The sequence below is a fragment of the Solanum pennellii genome, chromosome 7 (assembly GCF_001406875.1).
Source record: "Solanum pennellii chromosome 7, SPENNV200".
Lineage (NCBI taxonomy): Eukaryota > Viridiplantae > Streptophyta > Magnoliopsida > Solanales > Solanaceae > Solanum > Solanum pennellii.
The window spans coordinates 42,380,347-42,404,379 of NC_028643.1; the positions used below are offsets into that span (position 1 = coordinate 42,380,347).

Genomic DNA, 24,033 nt, shown 5'->3' on the forward strand with positions numbered 1-24,033 from the left:
GGATTTTTTTATAATAAAATTATCAATTAATATTGAAAACATTATAATTTATCCATTGAAACATTTTAATGCAAGAACCCATGCTTCGAATTCAAAATACAAATTTTTGGATTTTGAAATCCTTTGAAAAGCCTTTGGATTGTATCCTTGAATAATAGAAAAATCAAGGATGAAATAACCATAACTTATTTGTAGAAATCCCACAAAAATTGCTGAAAGAATCAATGAAAATCTGCAAATCCTAGCTCCAATTTGTATTCAAGCTCCCATTGAGTCTTGAGAGAACTTTATTTGGGAGAGGGGTTTTGATTTTGAAAAGTTAAGTCTAATTTTAGGTCTAGGTGTTTAAACTGACTTAAAATACATTAAAACATCTAAATAACCGTTTATCATTTAATTAGAACGTGGGGTGAATTGGTAGTTGGTCAAGACGGTGCCATTCGACGACTATCATTGACGGGTCATCAAGTGGTCGACGAGTTGTCCTGTTGCTCCGTCTTTTTTGAATGAGGATTCTTATTTGAGGGCTAAGCTCCCATGACTAAGAGTGGATCCACGCCCCCTTTTGACGGGGCGTCCATTTGTTGAAGGGGCATCAAATGAGGTCGTCAATGAAACTGTTTTGGCAGCCTCTTGGAAAACTTTTGGGTCCTCCTCAAGGACCCTTATAATGGTCCTTGTGGATCCGTACCCAAACATTTCGACTCTAATTATGACCATATAGGTTCTAGGGTGTCTTCATCTCATATTAGACTCCAAATGACACATCAAAACACAAAAACATGTGAATCACACTAGCACATACAAGACTAGTTTCTGAACGTCTTGGTCGTTCTTTGACATTTGACTTCTCAATCTCTTTAAAACTGAATTCAAAAGCTATTCTTAATTATTTTAATATGTTATTAACTCATGAACACATGTGAATCTCTAGCTTTTCATATTTCATTTTGAGGGTCGTCATAGCCTCCCCCACTTGGAAAATATTCGTCCCCGAATGACACTAAAACACCTTCACGAACTAAAAGACTCGAATATACCTCACAAAAAAAATCATAATAAATACAACTTCATAGTTAATGCACCAAACTTGCAAGGAAGACCACCTTTACATCATCATTCACTCTAAGCAAGACAAAAATTTGGAACTATTTCCACAATTCATAGTGCACACATACTTCATCATTTTCATTGAATTATGGAGGAACTGCCTTCTCCAACTTTAGACATGATCATCATTTCATTATAAGGCCCAACATGCAGTAACTTTCAAATCACACATAGGCATATTAAATATGAAAACTTTTGAGGCAATTAAGCAAATATCATTAGATGCACATTGAAATGAGAAATATAGATTAACTAAAAATATTCCCATGTAACTATGATATCATCAAGAGAATGCAAAAATTATATCATTAAAGGATTTCATAACATAAAGATGACACGCGCCTATTCATCTCTTGCAAGACTTCAAAGCATAACAAAACTACTCAGAATTTCTGTCTGAAGCTTGAATAAGAATAGAAGGAAACTATAAGGATATCAACTACCTTACTACTCAATCATTATTCCCCACTTGGGGTAAACCCATCTAAGAACAATTCAAGACAACCATAAGGAACTATGACTCACCACGGCCTTTATTCCGGGTTAGTTACTTTGTTAGATTGTAGCACATTGAAACGACTCTTCTTTTGAGCATTAGGATTCAGACCATCTTGAGGAGCTTGGTTGGTCTCATTTAATTTTTCCTTAAGGTTTGGGAAATCTCTTATTTTATGACCTGTATTTCCACATCCAAAACATCCATACGTACCGACAAGACACTGAACCAAATATTGCTTTTCACGTGTAATAAATCTAGATCTCTCAAAAGTAGAGCCATCTCAACTTTTTCCTTGAGAATTTGGGTTAGACACACTATCTTTTCTCACCATGGGGGAATCTTCATTGTAAAATGTCTTCATAGACATAGAGTGACTTTGTTCATCCGGTCTAGCCCTCCTCCCATCTCTATTCATCTTTCTAAGCTTGGTTTCCTCAATTTGTTGGGCATACACCATGAGTCTAGCAATATCAATATCATGATGGAGCATTGCCGTAGACATTCTTCTTCAACCAAACTAGACACCCTCATTAAAAACTTATTCGTGCTAGACCTAGACTTGGCTACCAAGGTTGGGGCATATTTAGAGAGTTGGGTGAACTTAAGACTTCACACTCATTCCCCTTGACGGAGGTTCATGAATTCCACAAACTTTTTATCCCCCAATTCTAAAGGGAAAAACCTATCAAGAAAGGTCGTCTTAAATACTCCCCAATCTACTGGGTCTTCCCGTACAATTCTCTCGTACCTCCATTGCTCAAACCACACTTGTGCCACATCTTTTAGTTGATAGGCGGCTAGTTTCGCTTTTTCCCTAGAGGTCACTCCCATTGAATCCACCACCTTGAATACCTTATCAATAAAGCCTTGTGGATTCTCATCCACCTTAGTGCCATGAAAAGTAGGAGGATTCATCCTCATGAAATCTCAGATTCTAGAAGTGGGAGTACTTGCATTGGGGTTTACTTGAGGTCCAACTCCTCGGTTAGCTTGGTCCGTCATGACTGATGACTTGCGCTTGATTCGTCATGAGTTGGGTCAAAGTTAGAAAAGCATCCCTTATCTCCAGATTAGACATATCCCCTTCAACATTGGGAGCTTGAGGACATTGGGTCACTTGAGGGGGAATCTCCTCATTCACATTCTCTTCTTGAGACCTCCTTGCATTAGCCTATCTCGCATTCATGTTCCTAAAATCACAAGAATAGGAATAGGCACTCATTGACATACACTCTAAGGAACGACTTCAACAATATCAAAGAAGTTTAAATTTTATCCTATAGCCTATCGCTCATAGATCTGTCTCGACTCAGACCGATAAACAAGACTCAACTAGACGTGTCTTATGAGACTTTGGACCCTACGACTATCTCCTTAACCTTATGCTCTAATACCAAGTTTGTCACAATAAGAAGTACCCCCTACAATTAACACGACGTACTTGACCTCTCGAGAGTCTCGTACAAGCCTCTTAGCTTTCATTCATCACATAGGTATAAAAAGTAGTGCGGAATTAAAACTTTTCACAATAAAGTCAATAAGGAACTCCTTTATAAAACTTAAGAAAACTAACTCTCATCATCACAATCCATCTTATACACATCTTATTTTGATAGGGTAACGACCCTTACACAGAAAAGAAACTTATGTCAAATACAATGTCTTTAATAGAAATAAACTAAAAATAACATTCACTTCGTCGATCATATGAGGACATACTAAGAGAGTTGAGTAAATAATCTACTTTGCAGGATTCAACTATAAGATCCTCACTTCCTTCCACCAAAACTTGTAGAAATAGACAAGGATATGGAGTTAGTACAATTAATGAACTAAGTATGGCAATCATACAAAAACATGCTTTAAAGAGGACATTTTAGTTTAAATATGGTTTTCATGCTATTTTGATAAAACTTTGTGAATCAAGTGTAAAAGACATCATACAAGTCATCATCAACATTCAAGGTAATACTTCCATAATTCTCAACCTATAACCATTTACATTAAGTAACCCATTAATAAAGTAGACCCTCTATCCAAAGTTATGCTAAAACCCACCTAGGTAATACATGAAAAGACTGCCCATACAACCTCTTCAATATACACCTAAGTGTTCCTTAATACTACCAAGGATAAGGACATTATATCTCAAGTCAACAAGTCAACATTCATTACTAGAGATATTAGAGGAAAAATTCATGCATTTAACAACTTCACATATAGACCATCCCCTAAGATAACTCCAAGTTACACTAGTGCAATGTGAAAATAGCATCCCATTCTACTAATCCCACTTAGTGCTCCTTTCGAACCACCCTAGACTAGGCACATCACATTCAACCATTTACATAGTCTTCATTAACATTAGACACAATATCAAAATGCTTTATTAATATTCACATAAAGTCAACATACTTCATAAACATCATATATAACCCATTCATTTATTAACTTAAAAGGACACAACAAGACTCCCTCCAAATGCCTACTGGTGCAATGCATAGATGACGTCCTATTCAACAACCTACCCTAAGTAGTACATTCTTAGGAATACCTAGTTCATTATATTCATTTGTGGGGGCTAGATTTAACCGACATAGACCATGAGAGCGTATTAGGGAATCCAAATATTAACCCCAACCGGATGAGGGATCCCTACTTGCCTAATGTAGGGTCATTATTTTATCCTTTACATAGAACACCACAAGCTAGTCCTATGCGGGCAAATAGTTAAGAGATAAGGAGATTGCTTCTAAGTACGACATCTTAACTAACAAAGAGTACCCATCTCAAGAGGTTATATTTGGAAACTACATCTCTACTCACGAAGAGTATCCACCCCTTTGTCAAATCCTCTCGGTTCTAAGAATTAATCCCCAAAGAGTTTTAGACTTTCATTACATTTATTAGTTAAAGGTTAAAGGATTGCAACTAAGTACTACATCTCAACTCACAAAAAGTACTCATCCCAACCTACCATTCATTCATTGGAAAGCTCTTAGGAATGTTGAGGTTACTACAAGACACTACATCTCAACTTACGAAGAGTGTCCACCCCGAAATCCTCATTTATTCACTAGAGTTCCATTGATAAAACCATTCAATAGACTCTCTTTCATTACATCTTCATTAGATTCATTCATTCATTAATTTATTAATTTATTAATTCATTCATTGTGTCTTTTTGTGTAAAAGCCTTTCACATAACCACCATCATTCAAGACATTATCTTCTAAACATGATCATACTACATTCATCATAATCCACACACAAATCATACTTCACATTCACATCATACTTTCAATAACTTCAAGACACACATTCATAACTTCATAAGACATTTCTATGCATATACTTCATAGCATCACTTTACTTCACATTCAATGCCTTCAAGGCCATAGTCAAAATTCACATATACATTCATATACATTATGTTAACACCGCCACCATAAGTGGACCTTATCACAAAAGATCAATTCAATAAAAGCTAGAACAATTTAGGTCAACTTACCCTTCATGATCATCTTTTCTCAATTTTCCAACAATTCATCATAGTTAGGCATAAGTGACACTACATAACCATAATACAACATAGTATAAACACAATTCTAGCAATATCCAATCACATTCATCAAACCACTTTATAAACCAAAATTTGAGAATTAGGATTCTCATGGGTCCATGGAGTTTATTTCATCATAAAATCATCAATTAACATTGAAAACATCATAATTCATCCATTAAAACCTTTTAATGCAAGAGCCCATGCTTAGAATTATAAATATAAATTTTATGATTTTGAAATCTTTTGAAAAGTCTTTGGATTGGCTCATTAAACGATAGAAAAATCAAAGATGAAATGACCATACCTTATTCGTAATAAGCCAGAATTAGAGAATTAGGATGCTCATGGGTCTATGGAGTTTTTTTAATCATAAAATTATCAATAAACATTGAAAACATCATAATTCATCCATTAAAACCTTTTAATGCAAAAACTCATGCTTACAATTAAAAATAGAAATTTTAGGATTTTGAAATATTTTGAAAAACCTCTGGATTGGCTCATTGAATGATAGAAAAATCAAAGATGAAATAACCATACCTTATTAGTAGAAATTCCACGAAAAATGAATCAATGGAAATCTGCAAATCCTTGCTCCAATTTGGATTCAAGCTCAAATGGAGTCTTGAGAGAACTTTATTCAGGAGAGGGGTTTTGATTTTTAAAAGTGAAGTCTAATTCGAGGTCTAGGTGTTTAAACTAAATTAAAATACATTAAAACATCTCAAATACACGTTTATCATATAATTAGAACATGGGGTGAAGGTTGGCCGAGACCCTGCAAAAAATTGCAGGCGTCATTCGACGGCCACTATTGACGTGCGTCAAGTGGTCGACGAGCCTTCCTGTTGCTCCATAGATTTTGATTGAGGCTCCTCATTTGGGGGCTAAGCTCCCATTACTAAGTGTCGATCGACGAGGCCTCTATTTGTTGAAGGGGCAATAAATGAGGTCGTCAATGAGACTGTTTTGGCAGCCTCTTGGCAAACATTTGGGTCCTCCTCAAGGACCATTAGAATGGTCCTTAGAGAGTCGTACCCGAATATTTTGACCCTTAACATGACCATATAGATGCTAGGGTATATTCAAATAATTTTAGACTCCAAGCGACACAACAAAACACATAAAACATGCAATAACACACTAGCACACACAAAACTAGTTCTGAATGTCTAGGTCATTCATTGAAGTTTGACTTCCCAAACTCTTTAAAACTGGATTCTGACATGTTATTAACTCAAGAACACATGTGAATCTCTATCTTGTCATATTTCATTTTGAGGGTTGTCAAAGTCTTCCCCACTTGGAAAACATCCGTCCCCTAATAACACTAAAACACCTTCAAGGACTAAAAGACTCGACTAGTAGCTCACAACACACATCATCATAAATAAAACTTCATATTGAATGCACCAAACTTACAAGGATCACCAACTTCACATCATCATACACTCTAAGCAACTCAACAATTTGGAACTTTTTCCACAATTCATAGTGCAGACATACTTCATCATTTTCATTGCATTATAGAGGAACTGCCTACTCCAACTTTAGAAATGCTCATCATGTCATCATAAGGCCAATATGCAATAACATTCAAACCACATATAGGCATAATATATATAACAATTTTTGAGACAATTAAGTAAATATCATTACATGCACATTGACATGAGAAATATAGATTAACTACAACTCTTCCCATGTAAATATGATATCATCAAGCATGCAAAAGATTATATCATCAAAGGAACTCATAACATAAGAAGGAAATGCAACTATTCATCTCAGGCAAGACTCCAAAGCATAACAAAACTACTAAAAATTTTGGTCTAAAGTTTGAATAAGAATATAAGGAAAAGATAAGGATATCAACCACCTTACTACACAACTCATTCTCCCCCACTTAGGGTAAACCGATCTAAGAACAATTCTAAATAACCATAAGGAACTATGACTCATATGGGCCTTTATTCTGGGTTAACTCCTTTGTTATATTGTAGAACTTAGAAACAATTCTTCTTTTGAGACTTAGGATTAGGACCATCTTGAGGAGCTTGGTTGGTCTCCCTCCCTTTTTCCTTAAGGTTTAGGCAATCTCTCATTTTATGATCCTTATTTCTACATCCAAAACATCCATCCGTACCGGCAAGACACTAACCCAAATTTTTCATTCCACATGTAGTAAATCTAGACCTCTCAAAAGTAGATCCACCTCCACTTTCTCCTTGAGAATTGGGTTAGACAACCTATACTTGCTCACATTGGGGAATCTTGATTGTAAAACCTCTTCTTAGACTTAGGTTGACATCTATCATTCGGACTAACCCTCTTCCCATCTCTATTCATCTTTATAATATTGCTCTCCTCAATTTGTTGGGCATACACCATGAGTCTAGAAATGTCCATGTCATAATGGAGCATTGTCGTACGACACTCTTCTTCAACCAAACTACACACCCCCATTACAAACCTATTTGTTCTAGCCTTAGAGTTGGATACCAAGGTTTGGGAATATTTAAAGAGTTGGGTAAACTTGAGAGAGTATTCCTTCACACTCTTTCCCCTTTGACGGAGGTTCAAGAATTCCACTAACTTTTTCTCTCTCAAATCTAAAGGGAAAAACTTATCAAGAAAGATCGTCTTAAACAATCCCCAATCTACCAGCTTTCCCTACAGGTCTCTCATCCCTCTATTACTCAAACCACACTTGTGCCACATCTTTTAGTTGATAGGCGGCTAATTACGCTTTTTCCTTAGAAGTCACTCCCATAGAAACTGCCACCTTGAATACCTCATAAATGAAGCCTTGTGGATCCTCATCTACCTTAGTTCCATGAAAAGTAGGAGGATTCCTCCTCATGAAATCTCGGATATTAGAACCGGGAGTACTTGAGTTGGGGTTCACTTGAGGTCCAACTCCTTGTTTAGCTTGGGTCTTCATGACTTGAGCTTGAGTAGTGACGAATAGAGCTTGAGTCGTCATAAGTTGGGTCAAAGTTAGTAAAGCATCCCTTATCTCAGCATTAGACATATCCTAATTAACATTGAGAGTTTGAGGACAATGGGGCACTTTAGTGGGAACCTCCGCATTCACATTCTCTTCTTGAGCCCTCCTTGCATTAGCCCTCTCGTATTCATGTTCCTAAAATCACAAGAATAGGAGTAGGAACTCATAGACATACACTTTAAGGCACAACTTCCAGAATATCAAGAAAGTGTAACTTCTATCTTCCTATAGCCTCTCGATTATAGATGTGTTGGGACTCACACTAATGAACTTAGACGTGGCTTGTAAGACTTTGGACCCTAAGACTATCTGCATAACCTTATGCTCCGATACAAAGTTTGTCACGACCGGGAAGTACTCCCAAAAAGTAACACAACGTACTTGACGTCTCAGAGGTCTTGTACAAGCCTCTTATCTTTCATTCATCACATAGGTATGAAAAGTAGGGTGGAATCAAAAATTTTCACAAAAAAGTCAATAAGAAACTCCTTTATAAAATGTATGAAAACTAAGTCTCATCATCACAAGCCAACTTTGACACATCTTATTATCATAGGATCACGACCCTTACATAGAAAAGAACCTCATGTCTAATACATAGTCTTCAATAGAAATAAACCAAAAATACCATCGACATCCTCGAACATATTTGGACGTACCAAGAGACTTTAGAAAACAATCACTTCCCAAGCTTCAACTCTAAGATCCTCACTTCCTTCCACCTAAACTTGTAGAAATAGAGAAGAATATGAAGTTAGTATATTTAATGCACTAAGTATAACAATCATGCAAAAATGTACTATAAAGAAGACATTTTAGTTTAAATATGGTTTTCATACTATTTTGATAAAACTTCATGAATCAAGTGTATAAGACATCATACAAGTCATCATCAACATTCAAGGTAATACTTCCATAATTCTCAACATATAACCATATTCATTAGGTAACCCATTAATCATGTAGACGCTCTAACCAAAGGTATCCTAAGACCCACCTTAGTGATACATGAAGAGACTGCAATACAAACTCTTCAATACACACTTAACTGTACCCTAAGACTACCAAGGATAAGGATATTTCATCTCAAATCAAGAAGTCAACATTCATTACTAGAGATACTACAGGAAACATTCATGCATTTAAGAACATCACATAAAGACCATCTCCTAAGATAACTCCAAGTTACACTAGTGCAATGTGAAAATAGCATCCGATTCTACTACTCCCATTTAGTACTCCTTTGGAACCACCATAGACTAGGCACATCATATTCAACCATTTACGTAGCCTTCATCAACATTAGACATAAGATCAACATGCTTCATTGACATTTGACATAAATTCAACATACTTCATTAACATTATATAGAACCCATTCATTCATTAAGATTAAAACGACACACCAAGACTCCCTCCAAATGCCTAATTGCGCAATACATAAATGTCGTCCCATTCACCCCCTACCCTAAGTAGTACACCCTTAGGAAGACTTAGTTCATTTATTCATTTCTGGGCGCTAGATTTAACCGTAAAAGACCGTGAGAGCTTAACATGGAATCCCAATATTAACCCCTACCGGATGAGGGATCCCCACTTGCCTAAGGTAGGGTCATTCTTTAGCCTTTACGTGGAACACCAAAAGCTAGTCCTATGCGGGTGCATAGTTAAAGGATAAGGAGATTGCTTCCAAGTACTACGTCTCAACTAAGATTACCATCTCAAGAGTTACATTTGGATACTACATCTCTACTCACGAAGAGTATCCAACCCCTTTGTTAAATCCTCTAATTAATAAGCATTAAACCCCATGAAGTTTTAGACTTTCATTACATTCATTAGCTATAGGTTAAGAGATTGCTACTAAGTACTACATCTCGACTCACAAAGAGTACTCATCCCAACTTATCATTCATTAATTGGAAAGCTCTTAGGAATGTTGAGGTTGCTACTAGACACTACATCTCTACTCACGAAAAGTCTCCACCCAAAAATCCCCCATTCATTCATTAGAATTCTATTAAGAAAACCTTTCAGTAGACACTCATTCATTACATTTTCATTAGATTCATTCATTCATTCATTGTGTGTGTATGTGAGAAAGCCTTTCACTCAACCACCATCATTCAAGATATTGTCTTCTAAACATGATCATACTACATTCATCATATTCTACACAGAACCGTACTTCACGTTCACATCATATTTCAATTAGTCATACTATCTTCAAGACACTCATTCATAACTTCATAAGACATCTCTATGCATATACCTCATAGCATCACTTAACTTCACATTCAATGCCTTCAAGTCCATAATCAAATTCACATATATATTTACATTAAGTCCATAATCAAAATTCACATATACATTTGCATTAAGTAAACACCACCAATATAAGTGGGCCTATACCACATAAGATCAATTCAATAAGAACTAGAACAATTTAGGAAAATTTACCCTTCATCCAAGCCATATTCACCTTTTCTCAATTCTCCAACAGTTCATCATAATTAGGCATAAATGGCAGTAGATAATCATAATACACCATACTATAAACACAATTCTAATAATATCCAATCACATTCATCAAACCCACTTCATAAGCCAAAATCAGAGAATTACGATGCTCATAGGTCCATGGAGGTTTTGATCATAACATCATGAATTAAAATGAAAACATCATAATTCATCTATTAAAACCTTTTAATGCAAGAACCATGCTTAGAATCCAAAATAGAAATTATTGGATTTTAAAATCTTTTGAAAAGCATTTGGATTGGCTTCTTAAATGATAGAAGAATCAATAATGAAATCACCATACCTTATTAGTACAAATCGCTCGAAAATTGATGAAATAATCAAGGGAAATTTGCAAATCCTAGCTCCAATTTGGATTCAAGCTCCCATGGAGTCTTCAGAGAACTTTATTTGGGAGAAGGGTTTTGATTTTGAAAAATGAAGTCTAAATCTAGGTTTAGGTGTTTAAACTAAATTAAAATACATTAAAACACCTAAAATAACTTTTTATCATTTAATTAGAACTTGGGGTGAATTTTCCAATTCATCCGAGGTTGGTCGAGACCCTGTAGAAAATTGCAGGTGTCATTCGATGGCCACCATTAACGGGGCGTCAAGGGGTCAACGAGTTGTCATATTGATCTGTCGTGTTTGAGTAAGGATACTCATTTTGGGGTCTAAGCTCCGACGGCTAAGTCTGGAGCCACGCCCCCTTTTGACGGAGCGTCAGGTAGTTAAGGGGCGTCTAATGAGGTCATCAATGAGACTGTTTTTGCAGCCTCTTGGCAAACATTTGGGTCCTCCTGAAGAACCCTTAGGGTGGTCATTGGGGTCTCTTCAACTCATTTTAGACTCCAAACAACACATAAAAATACTAAAACATGCAAAGGCAGACTAGCACATACAAGACTAGTTTCCGAACGTCTTGGTCTTTCTTTGATGTTTGTCTTCCCAAACTCTTTAAAATTGATTTCTAAAGTTATTCTTCATTATTTTAACACGTTATTATCTCAAGAACATATGTGAATATCTAGCTTGTCATATTTCATTTTGAGGGTCTTAACACTCTCCCCCACTTTCATTATGATGAGAATGATGAATTATGTCATTTCATTATAAGGCCCAACATGCAATAACTTTCAAATCACACATGGGATAATAAACATAACAATTTTTTAAGCAATTAAGCAAATATCATTAGATGCAAATTGACATGAGAAATATAGATTAACTACAAATCTTCCCATGTAACTATGATATCATCAAGCGCATGTAAAACATTATATCATCAAAGACACTCATAACATAAGGAGGACATGCAACTATACATCTCATGCAAGACTCCAAAGCATAACAAAACTACTAAGAATTTTGATCTCAAACTTGAATAAGAATATAAGGAAAAGATAAGGATATCTAACATCTTAATACTTAAATCATTCTCCCCCACTTGGGGTAAACCCATTTAAGAACAATTCAAGACATCGGGGCCTTTATTATGGGTTAGCTCTTTTGATAGATTGTAGCACATAGAAACGATTCTTCTTTAGAGCATTTCGATCCGGATTTTGAGGAGCTTGGTTTGTCTCCTTCCCTTTTGCCTTAAGGTTCGGTCAATCTCTCATTTTATGACCTTATTTACACATCCAAAACATCCATCCATACCGGCAAGACACTTACCCAAATGTTGTTTTCCACGTGTAGTGCATCTAGACCTCTGAAAATTATAGCCAGTCCACTCCCTCCTTGAGAATTTGGGTTAGACACCCTATCCTTGCTCATCATGGGGAAATCGTGATTGTAAAACCTCTTCCTAGATTCAGGTTGACATTTTTCATCCGGCCTAGCCCTCTTCCCATCTCGATTCATCTTTATAAGCTTGGTCTCCTCAATTTATTAGGCATACACCATGAGTCTAGAGATATCCATATCATGATAGAGCATTGCCGTTTGACACTCTTTTTCAACCAAACTAGACACTTCATTACAAACTTATTCATTCTAACCCTAGTGTTGGCTACCAAGGTTGGGGAATATTTAGAGAGTTGGGATAACTTGAGAGAGTATTCCTTCACACTCATTCCCCCTTGACGGAGGTTCATGAATTCCACTAACTTTTTCTCCCTCAATTCTTAAGGAAAAAACCTATCAATAAATGTCGTCCTAAACACTCCCCAATCTACTGGGACTGCCCTTACAGGTCTCTCATTCCTCTATTGCTCAAACCACACTTGTGCCACATCTTTTAGTTTATAGGTGGCTAATTCAGCATTTTCCCTAAAAATCACTCCCATAACATCACCACATTGAATACCTAATCAATTAATTATTGTGGATCCTCATCCACCTTAGTGCCACGAAAAGTAGGACGATTTTTTCTCATAAAATCCCGAATTCTAGATAACCATAATACAACATAGTATAAACATAATTCTAACAATATCCAATCACATTCATCAAACCCACTTCATAAGCCAAAATTAAAGAATTAGGATACTCATGGGTCCATTGATTTTTTAATCATAAAATCATCAATCAACATTGAAAACGTCATTATTCATCCATTAAAGCCTTTTAATGCAAGAACCCATGCTTATAATTCAAAATACAAAATTTAAGATCTTGAAATCTTTTGAAAATCCTTTGGATTGGCTCCTTGAATGATAGAAGAATCAAGGATGAGATCTCCATATCTTATTAGTATAAATCCCACAAAAATTGATCAAAGAATCAATGGAAATCTGCAAATCCTAGCTCCAATTTGGATTCAAGCTCCCATGGAGTCTTGAGAACTTTATTTAGGGCAGAGGTTTTGATTTTGAAAAGTGAAGTCTAATTTTAGGTCTAGGTATTTATACTAACTTAAAATATACTAAAACACCTAAATCAACCTTCTATCATTTAATTAGAATGTGCGGTGAATTTACCAATTCACCCCTAGGTTGGCCGAGACCCTGCAGAAAATTGCAGGTGTCATTTGACAACTACCATTCATGGGGCGTCAAGTGGTTGACAGGTCGTCCTGTTGCTCCGTCATTTTTTACTGAGGCTCCTCATTTGGGAGATAAGCTCCCAAGGCTAAGTGTTGAGCTACGCCACCTTTTGATGGGGCCTCGATTGGTTGAACGCGCGTCAAATGAGGTCATCAATGAGATTATTTTGGCAGCCTCTTGGCAAACATTTGGGTCCTCCTCAAGGACCCTTAGTGTGGTCGTTGGGGAGTCGTACACAAATGTTTCGACCCTAAACACGACCACCTGGATTCTAGGGTCTCTTAAACTTATTTTAGACACTAATCGACATATTAAAACGCATAAAACATGCAAATGCACACTAGCACACACAAAATGTCTTGGTCGTTCTTTGACGTCTGACTTACCAAAATTCTTAAAATGGACTTCTAAAGCTTTTCTTCATTATTTTAACACATTATTATTTGAAGATAACATGTGAAGCTCTAACTTGTCCTATTTAATTTTAAGGGTCGTCTCATTACTCAATGCTAACTATCTTTCATAGTAGTCTATCAAGAATAACATTCTATTTTGCTAAGCCTAAATAACATTGAAACATCATATCATAAATCAAAACTAAAATATGAAGGTTACAATTAGACCAACCTAGCCACCATGCACCCATTCTATGAAGATGCAAGCTATCCATAAGGGAGTATAAATTCTCAACCCTAAGCTACCCTGAGTAATCTAACTCAAGCTATTCCATGAAATGCACCTTACATGGAAGCCAAACTATCATTAGGAGAGGATGATTCATCTATCCTAAAGCTACCATGAAATCGTTTTGGCCTAACCATGTCAATTTATCATGAAGACATTCTAATCATGCTACTTCAAGCTATCATTGGGGAAGTATCAAGCCTCCAACCTAGGCTACCTTGCCTATACTAATTCAAGCTACCATGACAAGAATTTTACTAATGCATGATAGAGATAACCATGGGAGAGCCGAAATCCTTCAACCCAAGCTATTATGAGATTCGCCACCCCAAGATACGATGAGATCTACCATCCCAAGCTATATAATTCAACTATCCATGAAGGAGTCATAAAACTCAACTTCAAGCAATTCTATCTTGGTCTTATCTTACCAAGTCAACTATACAAGTGATTATATAGCACAACTTCAAGTTATTCTACTATCATGCTTTCATTCATTTTAGGTTCTTAAGTCAACCTAGAACCCATCTATGTGAGAGAACTTGCTTCTCCTAGCCTATTCATGTCTATGTTTATAAGAGAAAGAGAATACTCAATCAAGATCTCCCCGTATTGACTTTACCCCCAAAGCCCTAACAACAATGTCTATAAGCCTTATTTTCAATGCTAGCTTCATTCTATCATGATGCATGTCTTAGTTACAAGCTATTCAATCACATTGATCATTAGAAGGTAATTTTAGTCATACTTGATCATATAGGTTCAGTTCTAACTTTACAAGTAAAAATCTTTCTTATTCAATTAAACATAGTTCAATTCATATTTGGATGATCCTAACAATGATCCATAGTATTCAAGACAATTGAATTAAAGAGATGAATTTAGAACCTTCAACCTTCCCTCTAATAGTCTAAACCCACAATGATCACCTTCATCATCTAAGATTAGGGTTCATCAAGGAATTCATATGAAACATCATATATATCACATAAAAATAATTCAAACATAATTGAATGCTATCCACTACTTTGGAATCACAATCAAGCTTTACCCACAATGTAATCACAACGCTAGCTAGATTGGGGTATTTTGGATTCACAACTGAGGGAAACTATGGGGGCTCCATGGATGGAAGAATCCGTGGATTAAGGATATTCACATAGCTTTGATTGATGCCTTAAATTAAGCTTGAAACCTTGGTGAAACCCTACCTAGATGTTTCCTCCTTCTTTTCTTCTTCTTCTTCTTCTTCTTCTTCTTCTTCAATGGTGATATTTAGAGAACTTTAGGGAGGGAAGGGTGTATTTTTGAAGGGTGAAGTCTAAATGACAACTTAATTGTTTTAATATACTTAGAATACCTAAAAGAATTTACCAATTCACCGCTTTATTGGCCGAGACTTAGGCAGTATTGTAGGTGACCATTGACGACCACCATTGACGGACCATCAATGGATTGACGGTCCCGTCCCGGCAGTCTGTCAATGAGAGTTTCCAAATGGATCTAAGATCCAAAATTCTAGTTTCAACTAACGAAATCCATTAACGCTCCATTAATGCATTGATGGTCCGTCAATGGTTGCTGTTTTGACAGCTTTTCGACAAACGTTTGGGTACTCCTCAAGGACCCTTAGGGTAGTCTTAGGGAGTCGTACCCAGACGGTTTGACTCTAAACACAACTGTCTAGATAATAGGGCCACCACCAATCATTTTAGAATCCAAACGACACTTCAAAAAAAGGCAAACATACTAGAACACACTAGTACACAAAGGACTAGTTTTCGAACGTCTTGGTCATTTCTTGACGCTTCACTTCTAAAATCACAAAACTAAGTTAATTGCATTAGATTAGGTCTCGAAACATCATTTTAACCCTTTTTAAGTTATTAGACCTCATGTATGGCGCTAGCTTAGATCATACGATTTCCAGGGTGTAACAATATTGTACTCATTTGAAGGTTTGGGATCACTTGAATACTTGAAAAAATTAAGAAAAACTCACATCTATTGTCTCCCTATTTTTATTCCTTTCATCTTCAATATTTCTTATCTTATCTTGATTTAGTTTTACAGCATAAAGAAATTTTTGAACAAAATTACTGTCAGTAACATAATTCATTGACAAAACTATCACCTTATAATATTTTTACTTAAGTCATTTGTGGCTCCTTAAAGTTGTTCGTATAATTCGCTTAGATACGTCTATTAGACACTTCAATCTTAAAAAATAAATACCTATTGAACATTTTTTTGGCACTTAGTTTAAAGAGAAAGTGCGTGTAATACACATGCATATGAGGTGGAAAAATGACAAATTAAATGAAGACAAGTAACATTTTAATTTAAAATAATTATAAAAATGAATTTTGAATACACAAAATCCTAAAAGAAAATACTTTAAAGTAAAAAATAAGAAATAAAAAATTATACACCCCCTAACCCCACCCTCGCACCCCACCCACCTCAAACCTTTCCATTTCTTCTATTTCCTTAACAGAAGTACCTTGTCCACAATTGTTAACCTCCATTTAGAAGACTTAGAGGCTTTAACATATATCATTTATGAATTTTATTATTTTTATTTCTCTTTATGTCTTCTTTCTTATTTTCATTTAAATTAATAGTTTTTTTTTATAAGAGTCATTGTTTTTGAATTTCAATTTCAAATTATTTTTTTCCTTTTCGATTTGTGAGGAGAGGTGAAGATAGAGGGAGAGAGAGATATTTAAATAATAATCTCCATTTTTTTCCAGCAAAGACGATATGAATGATCTCGATTTTTCCAGCAAAGAAGACGTACATAATAATCTCCATTTTATCTTACAAAGAACTGGTGATATCCATCTTTTTCCACGGAAGTGACGATAATAAGTGATTAAAAAATTAAATGAGAGGAAGAAGAAAAAGAATGTTTTTTTAGAAAAAAGAGAGGAATAAAAATAATAATTGAAAAGAAAAAGAAAAATGTTAGAATATTGATTTCACGCGTTTACCAATGTTAAAACATTTTTGTTCCACGTCAACATAAAGTGTCTAAACGGTTCAAATTCGAGAGGATAGAGATGTTCAATAGGTACTAGCCCTAGTTGAAGTGTCTAATTGAATTACGCGAACAACTTTAAGGGCTTGCAAATGACTTAATCTTAATAATTTTATTCATTCCGCACAATTTAAGAGTATTTTAGACTCTCTTTTTTTTTGTTAAAAAAAAATAAAAGATTAAAAAAAGAAAGAAAGGTAAATATAAAACGGAAAAAGGATTAAAAAATGCCTTAAACTATGTGAAAGGAACAAAAGTGTCATCCGTTTATAGTTTGATCCAAAAATGCCCTTCTCATCAATACTTTGGTCCAAAAATGCCCTTATTGTTATTTTGGGTAAAAAATACTCGTTTTTTCAAACAAATTATTATTTATTTTCGTTTTAAACACGTTCTTTTTCTTATCATATTTTTTATTTATAAATTTTTTATCTTCAATTAAAAAAATGAGAATATTTCTTATTTTATTATAATTATTTTCTATCGCTATATAAATATAAATTAATGATATATATATACTATGATCTTATACATAAAACATATACGTTCCTTTTCTAATAATATTTTTTATTTATGATTTTTTAATCTTCAATTAAAAAAAAAATATTTCTTATTTTATTATAATTATTTTCTGTCGCTATATAAATATAAATTAATGATAGATATACTATGATCTTATACATGTAACATATATTATATGTTGAAATAATACATGAAATTATTTAAACTTTAATTGATAAGATGAGATTACGAAGAAAAATAATATCTCCTACATTTTAATTTGTTAAAGTGGTTTGAAAAGAAAGAAATCAAGATTGTAGTTCTTTAATAATTTAATTAAGAAGAAAATTTGATGAAAACGATTTTTTTTTTTAAAAAAAAGACATTTTTGACCCATTTTAATAACAATAGATTATTTTTAAACCAAAATATTAATAATAAAAAATATTTTTAAATCAAACTATGAATCAAAAACATTTTTATTCATTTCAGGTAATCTGAAAGCATCTTTGACTCATTTCCTGTATAAAAAATTGTAATTGCCCGATAAAGAAAAGGGCAGACATTGGCAATTCTGTGAAGGCAAGGCTAACACAGTGAAAGACGAGAAGACCTAAATATCGTTGAGTCAACTCATTGAATATCTATTAGGAGCAACTTAAGAGTTTGATTGCCATGCTTTCTCCTCAATTTTCTTCAGGTTTGCTCCTTTTTTAAATTCTTTTTTTATAAAGTATCCTGGTTATGGGGAATTCAAGATCTTTGCTTTTTTTCTTTGTTTCGATGGATTACTGTATTAAGTGGAGAAGTAATATAATCTTTGTTGATTGAGGGCTTTCTAATATAATTTTTGCTTGTTTATTGTTTTGGCCTGCTCGAATTTTTTCTATTATAAATTTTAAATCTTTTTTTTTTTGTTTTTGGGCAGTGTGTTGTATAGAAAAGCTTTTTAAATAATTGTTTCGAATCAAGACAATTAAGAGTTGTTTACAAGGATTATTCTGAAGTTTGTGCTGTTAACGAATTCGAGGATCATTCTCATAATTGAGAAATCTGAAGTAGGTTTCAATTAATCACACAACTTCTTGATCTCTAAATATTTTTTCAGTAAAAGAATACGGTGAAATCTGACAAGGTTATTCAATATCTATGTTAAATCCATGCAGCGGAAATAGCACAAACTCTGAGGGTGATTTCATGTAGATGCAGCCTCTATCTTTATCTGGTAGTATTACTCGTTGTAAATAGTCTGTAAGCATGATTTCATTACGCTTCATGTTGATATCCATGCTAATAGATAGAGTTCCATGTACGAAAATATTCATAAGTAACACAGCGTAGCCATCAAGTGTTAGCTGACCATGAATGCAACTGGCTTGCAAGTTCTTGTATCTATGAATGGATGTTTAAACATAGCAAGGATTCAACTTCCTAATATAATATATTTTTCTACTTGCAGAATATCTATTTTGAACAAACAACTTATTCTGTTCCATAGCTAAAAGAAGGAAAGAACATGGCACAGCAACTATCAGAGAAACCATCTAGTATGCACATTCAAGAAAAATCCGTGTCTTATACCCAAAGATGGTACTTCACTACAGAAGAAATAGAAGACCACTCTCCATCAAGAAGGGATGGGATTGATTACGAAAAAGAGTCTCATCTAAGGAAGTTGTACTGCGTGTTCCTGCAAGAGCTTGGGATAGAGCTGAAAGTGTAAGATCTCTCTATTCTATTGAAAATTTTGATATCTACATGTAGCACAACACCATATCCTTTTGATTCACCTCTTACTCTCATTCCCTTATTTTTTCTGAGAGAACTCATGCAACTTTGTGTATGCTCAGTTTCTCATAGGAGGTTGTTGGACATTTTATTTTTTCAGGCCTCAAGTGACAATAGCTACTGCAGTGATGTTGTGCCATCGCTTTTACATGCGCCAATCTCATGCAAAGAACCACTGGCAGGTTGAAGTCCTTTCTGACTGTTGTATTCCCCATTTACTAAAAAATACAGATTTTTTACCAATCATTTCTTTTAAGTATGGTTAATGTCTTGCAGTCTGTTAAAATATTTGTGCTCTCAAACTGGGAATTGAGCTGCTTGACAGGATATAACATTGTGTAGTTATGCTTTAACTCTAACAGGAAGAAACTATATAGCTAATGTACAATTGTTCACATAGTACTCTGGAGTTAACCTCTGTGACTAACTGGATTTATTTATTTTTGATCAAGAAAGTAGTAGATAAACAAACTAACTGGAATTGGTTCAGATATAATTTTAAGTCAGATGAGGCTTAAAGCATTATATTAAGTATGTCTCTCTCTTTGATTCATCATACACTCTTTGGTGTGGCACTGCATTCTGTACAGATTGTCGCCACTGTGAGCATGTTCCTTGCTGGTAACGCTGAAGAAACACCACGCTGGCTGAGTGATCTTGTTGTTGTTGCCTACAAGCTTGTATATAAATGGGATCCATCAGCTCCTCTGAGGATCAGGCAGAAGGTGTGTCATCAAATATTCAGTTCTACTATCTTCTGTACTTTTTTCCCCCTAATGTCTTTGCTTCATATCATAGGATATTTATGATAAGGAAAAAGAATCAGTTGTAGCTGGTGAGAGAATGTTGCTTGTCACAGTTGCTTTTGATCTTAGCATCCAACATCCTTACAAGGCACTTGTTGCTGCTATGAAGAGGTTGGAAATTTCTAACAATGAGATGGTCAAAGTAGCCTGGAATTTTGTGAATGATTGGTTAGTATCTTTTCATGCAATGGTGATGGTTCTTTATTTGTAGAATGTTATGCACTTATTGTTTACTTCCAATTTTGAAACGCCAGAAATTAATAATGATGTGGTTGGTAGGCTTCGCACAACACTGTGCTTGCAGTATAAGCCCCATTATGTCGCTGCTGGTTCCATGTTCCTTGCTGCTAAATTTCTGAAGGTGAAATTGCCTGCCAAAAAAGGGAATCCCTGGTGGATGCAGTTTGACGTTGCTCCGAAGAAGTTAGAAGGTATGTTATATAATTAAAAACCCACAGGGTTTTCACAATTCTCTGTTTTTTTTATGACAAGGGAAACCCGCACAGGGTAAAAACCCCGCTCCTATGCAATAGCTCGTGAACCACATAAGAGAGGTAACCAGCACTAGGAAAGCCCGGTGCGATGAGCTCGACCCAGAAGGCAAACCCCTTGCTTTCGCTAGCAGGGGGTTTCAAACTTGAGACCTCCAACATGGAAGTCCCAATCCCAAACCACTAGGCCATCCCGAAGGGTCACAATTCTTTGTTATTTAAAGGTAATGAAGAAATCTTCATCGTAAAGTTAAGATCATAATAATGCTAGTGAGGTCTTAAGAAGAGAAAACTGAATCTGCTGATGGTAGAGCTTCAAATTGAATATCGGAGCTGTTTCTCACTAACAATCCAGAAATTAGATTGCAAAATGTGCACATTTGGTTCGTTTAGATCAATTTTATAATGTCATCATCAATTAGGAGGAAAACATATAAGAAATGTAGTGTTGTTTTTGTAATTGTGATATGGTTGGACAAAGACATGTAAAGTTCCAGTCATGTAAAACTAATGTTATTAACAGATGTACTTGTTTAAAACAGATGTAACTGATAGACATTCTGTGATTATGCAATAATATACTGAAAGCATCTCTCAGGGAAAGAGGACATAAAAGTTATCTTGTAAAGTACTTTTAATCTATCTCCTTAACTTTAATATCATATGTTCCCTTCCTTATTCTTGCTCTTTGGGTAATTGAAACAATCCTACAATTATCATGTGGCGAGACTGTTGTGATATATGGGATACCAGAGCATATATCCCTTACCTTTTTTGAGCACTAAAAGAGGAGAGACCTTACTTTGTATTGAAGACTCGTTTGCAGTGAACCTTTTCTTTAAATGAACAAGTTCTGAAACTATGATGTTCACTACACTGGGTAACAACTGATAATCTATAATTCAATTATTTGTGGGATATCATTACTTCTGCATTGTTTGAGTTTCCTCGTGTATAGTTAATTTTTGAAAACTAACCCTTCTTCCTGGGTAAATGTTTCCCTTCTATCCTGTTATGCTCTTTCACGTCCTTGATTACTCGGCAGCTCACTTTTTCTTCCTTTTACTCTTTTTCAGAGGTTATTCAAAAGATGCTTCAGTTACTGGAGCAGAATCAGAAACAAGTAACACCATCCACTTCCAGCAAGTTGACCGAATCAAAACCTGTTGCTGAAAAGGCTACATCAAGCATTGCAGAGTCTTGTATCTCAAGTGTGTCAGTTGTTGCTCAAGAATCCAGGAATATTGAATTGGTAAAGACTAGAGGACTATCTACATCTGTGACATCCAAATTCATTGAGAAAGCATCCTGCAACAGCATCAACACTGTCAAAGAGGAGACAGAGCATTGGGAGACTAGTGAGTGTGGTAGTGCAAACAGTGCAGTTGAGAATGGTGTTTGTCAGCCAGTAAAGAATGAGGGCGGAAAAGAAATTTGCCATGCTGTCTCTGTTAGTGATCACAATGGAAAATTTGATATTGATCGAATCAAGGAGAGATTGAAGAGACGGAAATTAGAGCAGAGTTCAATGAAGAAATCATCCATGTATGACGAGATCGATAGTGAGGGTTGGATTGAGAGAGAGCTGGAAAATTTGGAATAGTGTCACTTTCTGCTTGTCCATTGGATGAAATAGTTTTTGTGGTAGTATAAGCAGAAAAAGAAAACAGGATCACACTTATATGATGCACTGTAATTAGGAAGGTGCAGATGTGAAAACTTTCAGCTAAGAAGTTAGAAATTCAGAAACTGCTCCCAGCTATGGTAACATATCTCTCTTGGTTCAACTCTTGTTTAGCAGATAATGGACCCCAATACAAGGTCTACTGTGCATAATATTGGCTCTTCACGCCTTGACGTTTTTTAATATAAAGGGGGTGATTTTATGCAAGTCCATTTTACATGCTAAGCTAAAATACCACTGTTCAGCCTCTTTTAGAGCTCAGTAGAATTTTACTGTTTAAAGATGTTATGCCCCAGATAGAGAGGATAAAATACATATTTGTTGAGCTATGCGTTGAATAAGATAATACAATGGAGAGTCACGCAATATTAATCCTCTGCCAGAAAAGGAAGAGAAGTGATAGAAAGGAGCTCGCATTTTTGAAAAGAAACCATTTTGTAAGGATGTAAAATGGGAAGAAATTGTTTGTGGAAGGTGAGCGAAAAGTAGTAAACAAGACTATTTGGGTCTCTCATAAGCGCATTTTTGCAGCTTGGTTTGCTTAATTGTTTATAGGCGAAGAAAGAAATACTTACTTCAAGTGGTTAAGCTATTTCTTGGTTGTTTTCTTACTACCCTGTAATTGTGAAGCACTTCAGTGTTATTGTACTCAGAGAAGAAAACTTTAACAATTTTTTTAGTTGTGGACATATTTTTAGTTGTGGACAATTTTTTTAGTTGTGGACATATTTAGTTGTGGATATATATATATATACGTATACGTATATAAATGTATACGTATATATATATATATATATATGTATACGTATATATATATGTATACATATATATATACATATACATATATATATACGTATACATATACATATATATATATATATACGTATACATCTATATATATATATACGTATACATATATATATGTGTGTGTGTGTATATATATATATATATATACACACGTATATACATGTATATATATATATATATATACACGTATATACATGTATATATATATATATATATATGTATGTATGTATATATACACGTATATACATGTATACGTATATATATATATATGTGTGTATGTATATATGTATATATACATATATATATATATATATATATATATATATATATACACACATACATATATATATATATATACATACATATATATATATATATATATATATTTATATATATACACTTTTGGGGTAGGGAATACAGGGTTGATATGGCGTAGTTTCTTGACTTTTGGACTTTATAATGGCAAATAGCTGAAAAGAGGTGCTGTTGGCCGTAAATTTCTTCCGAATTGGTTCACTGAAGTTCCGACTTATTG

The 24,033-nt window shown here is 34.8% G+C and overlaps 1 protein-coding gene across 3 annotated transcripts; it reads left to right on the forward strand.

The window, feature by feature from the left end:
- The first annotated feature begins 18,419 nt into the window (after positions 1-18,419).
- Positions 18,420-23,380, forward strand: LOC107024041 (cyclin-T1-3-like). Of its 3 annotated transcripts, XM_015224921.2 has the most exons (9): positions 18,427-18,622; positions 18,851-18,980; positions 19,089-19,147; positions 19,382-19,641; positions 19,811-19,892; positions 20,301-20,435; positions 20,509-20,684; positions 20,796-20,947; positions 22,084-23,380. In XM_015224921.2, exons 4-9 carry the CDS (start codon positions 19,439-19,441, stop codon positions 22,608-22,610), a joined length of 1,275 nt encoding a protein of 424 aa, XP_015080407.1. In that variant the 5' UTR covers positions 18,427-18,622; positions 18,851-18,980; positions 19,089-19,147; positions 19,382-19,438; the 3' UTR covers positions 22,611-23,380. The 3 variants fall into 3 exon arrangements, with proteins under 3 accessions (XP_015080406.1, XP_015080407.1, XP_027774462.1); XM_027918661.1 differs by lacking the exon at positions 18,851-18,980; XM_015224920.2 differs by lacking the exons at positions 18,851-18,980; positions 19,089-19,147 and having other exon boundaries at positions 18,420-18,622.
- The last annotated feature ends 653 nt before the right edge of the window (positions 23,381-24,033 follow it).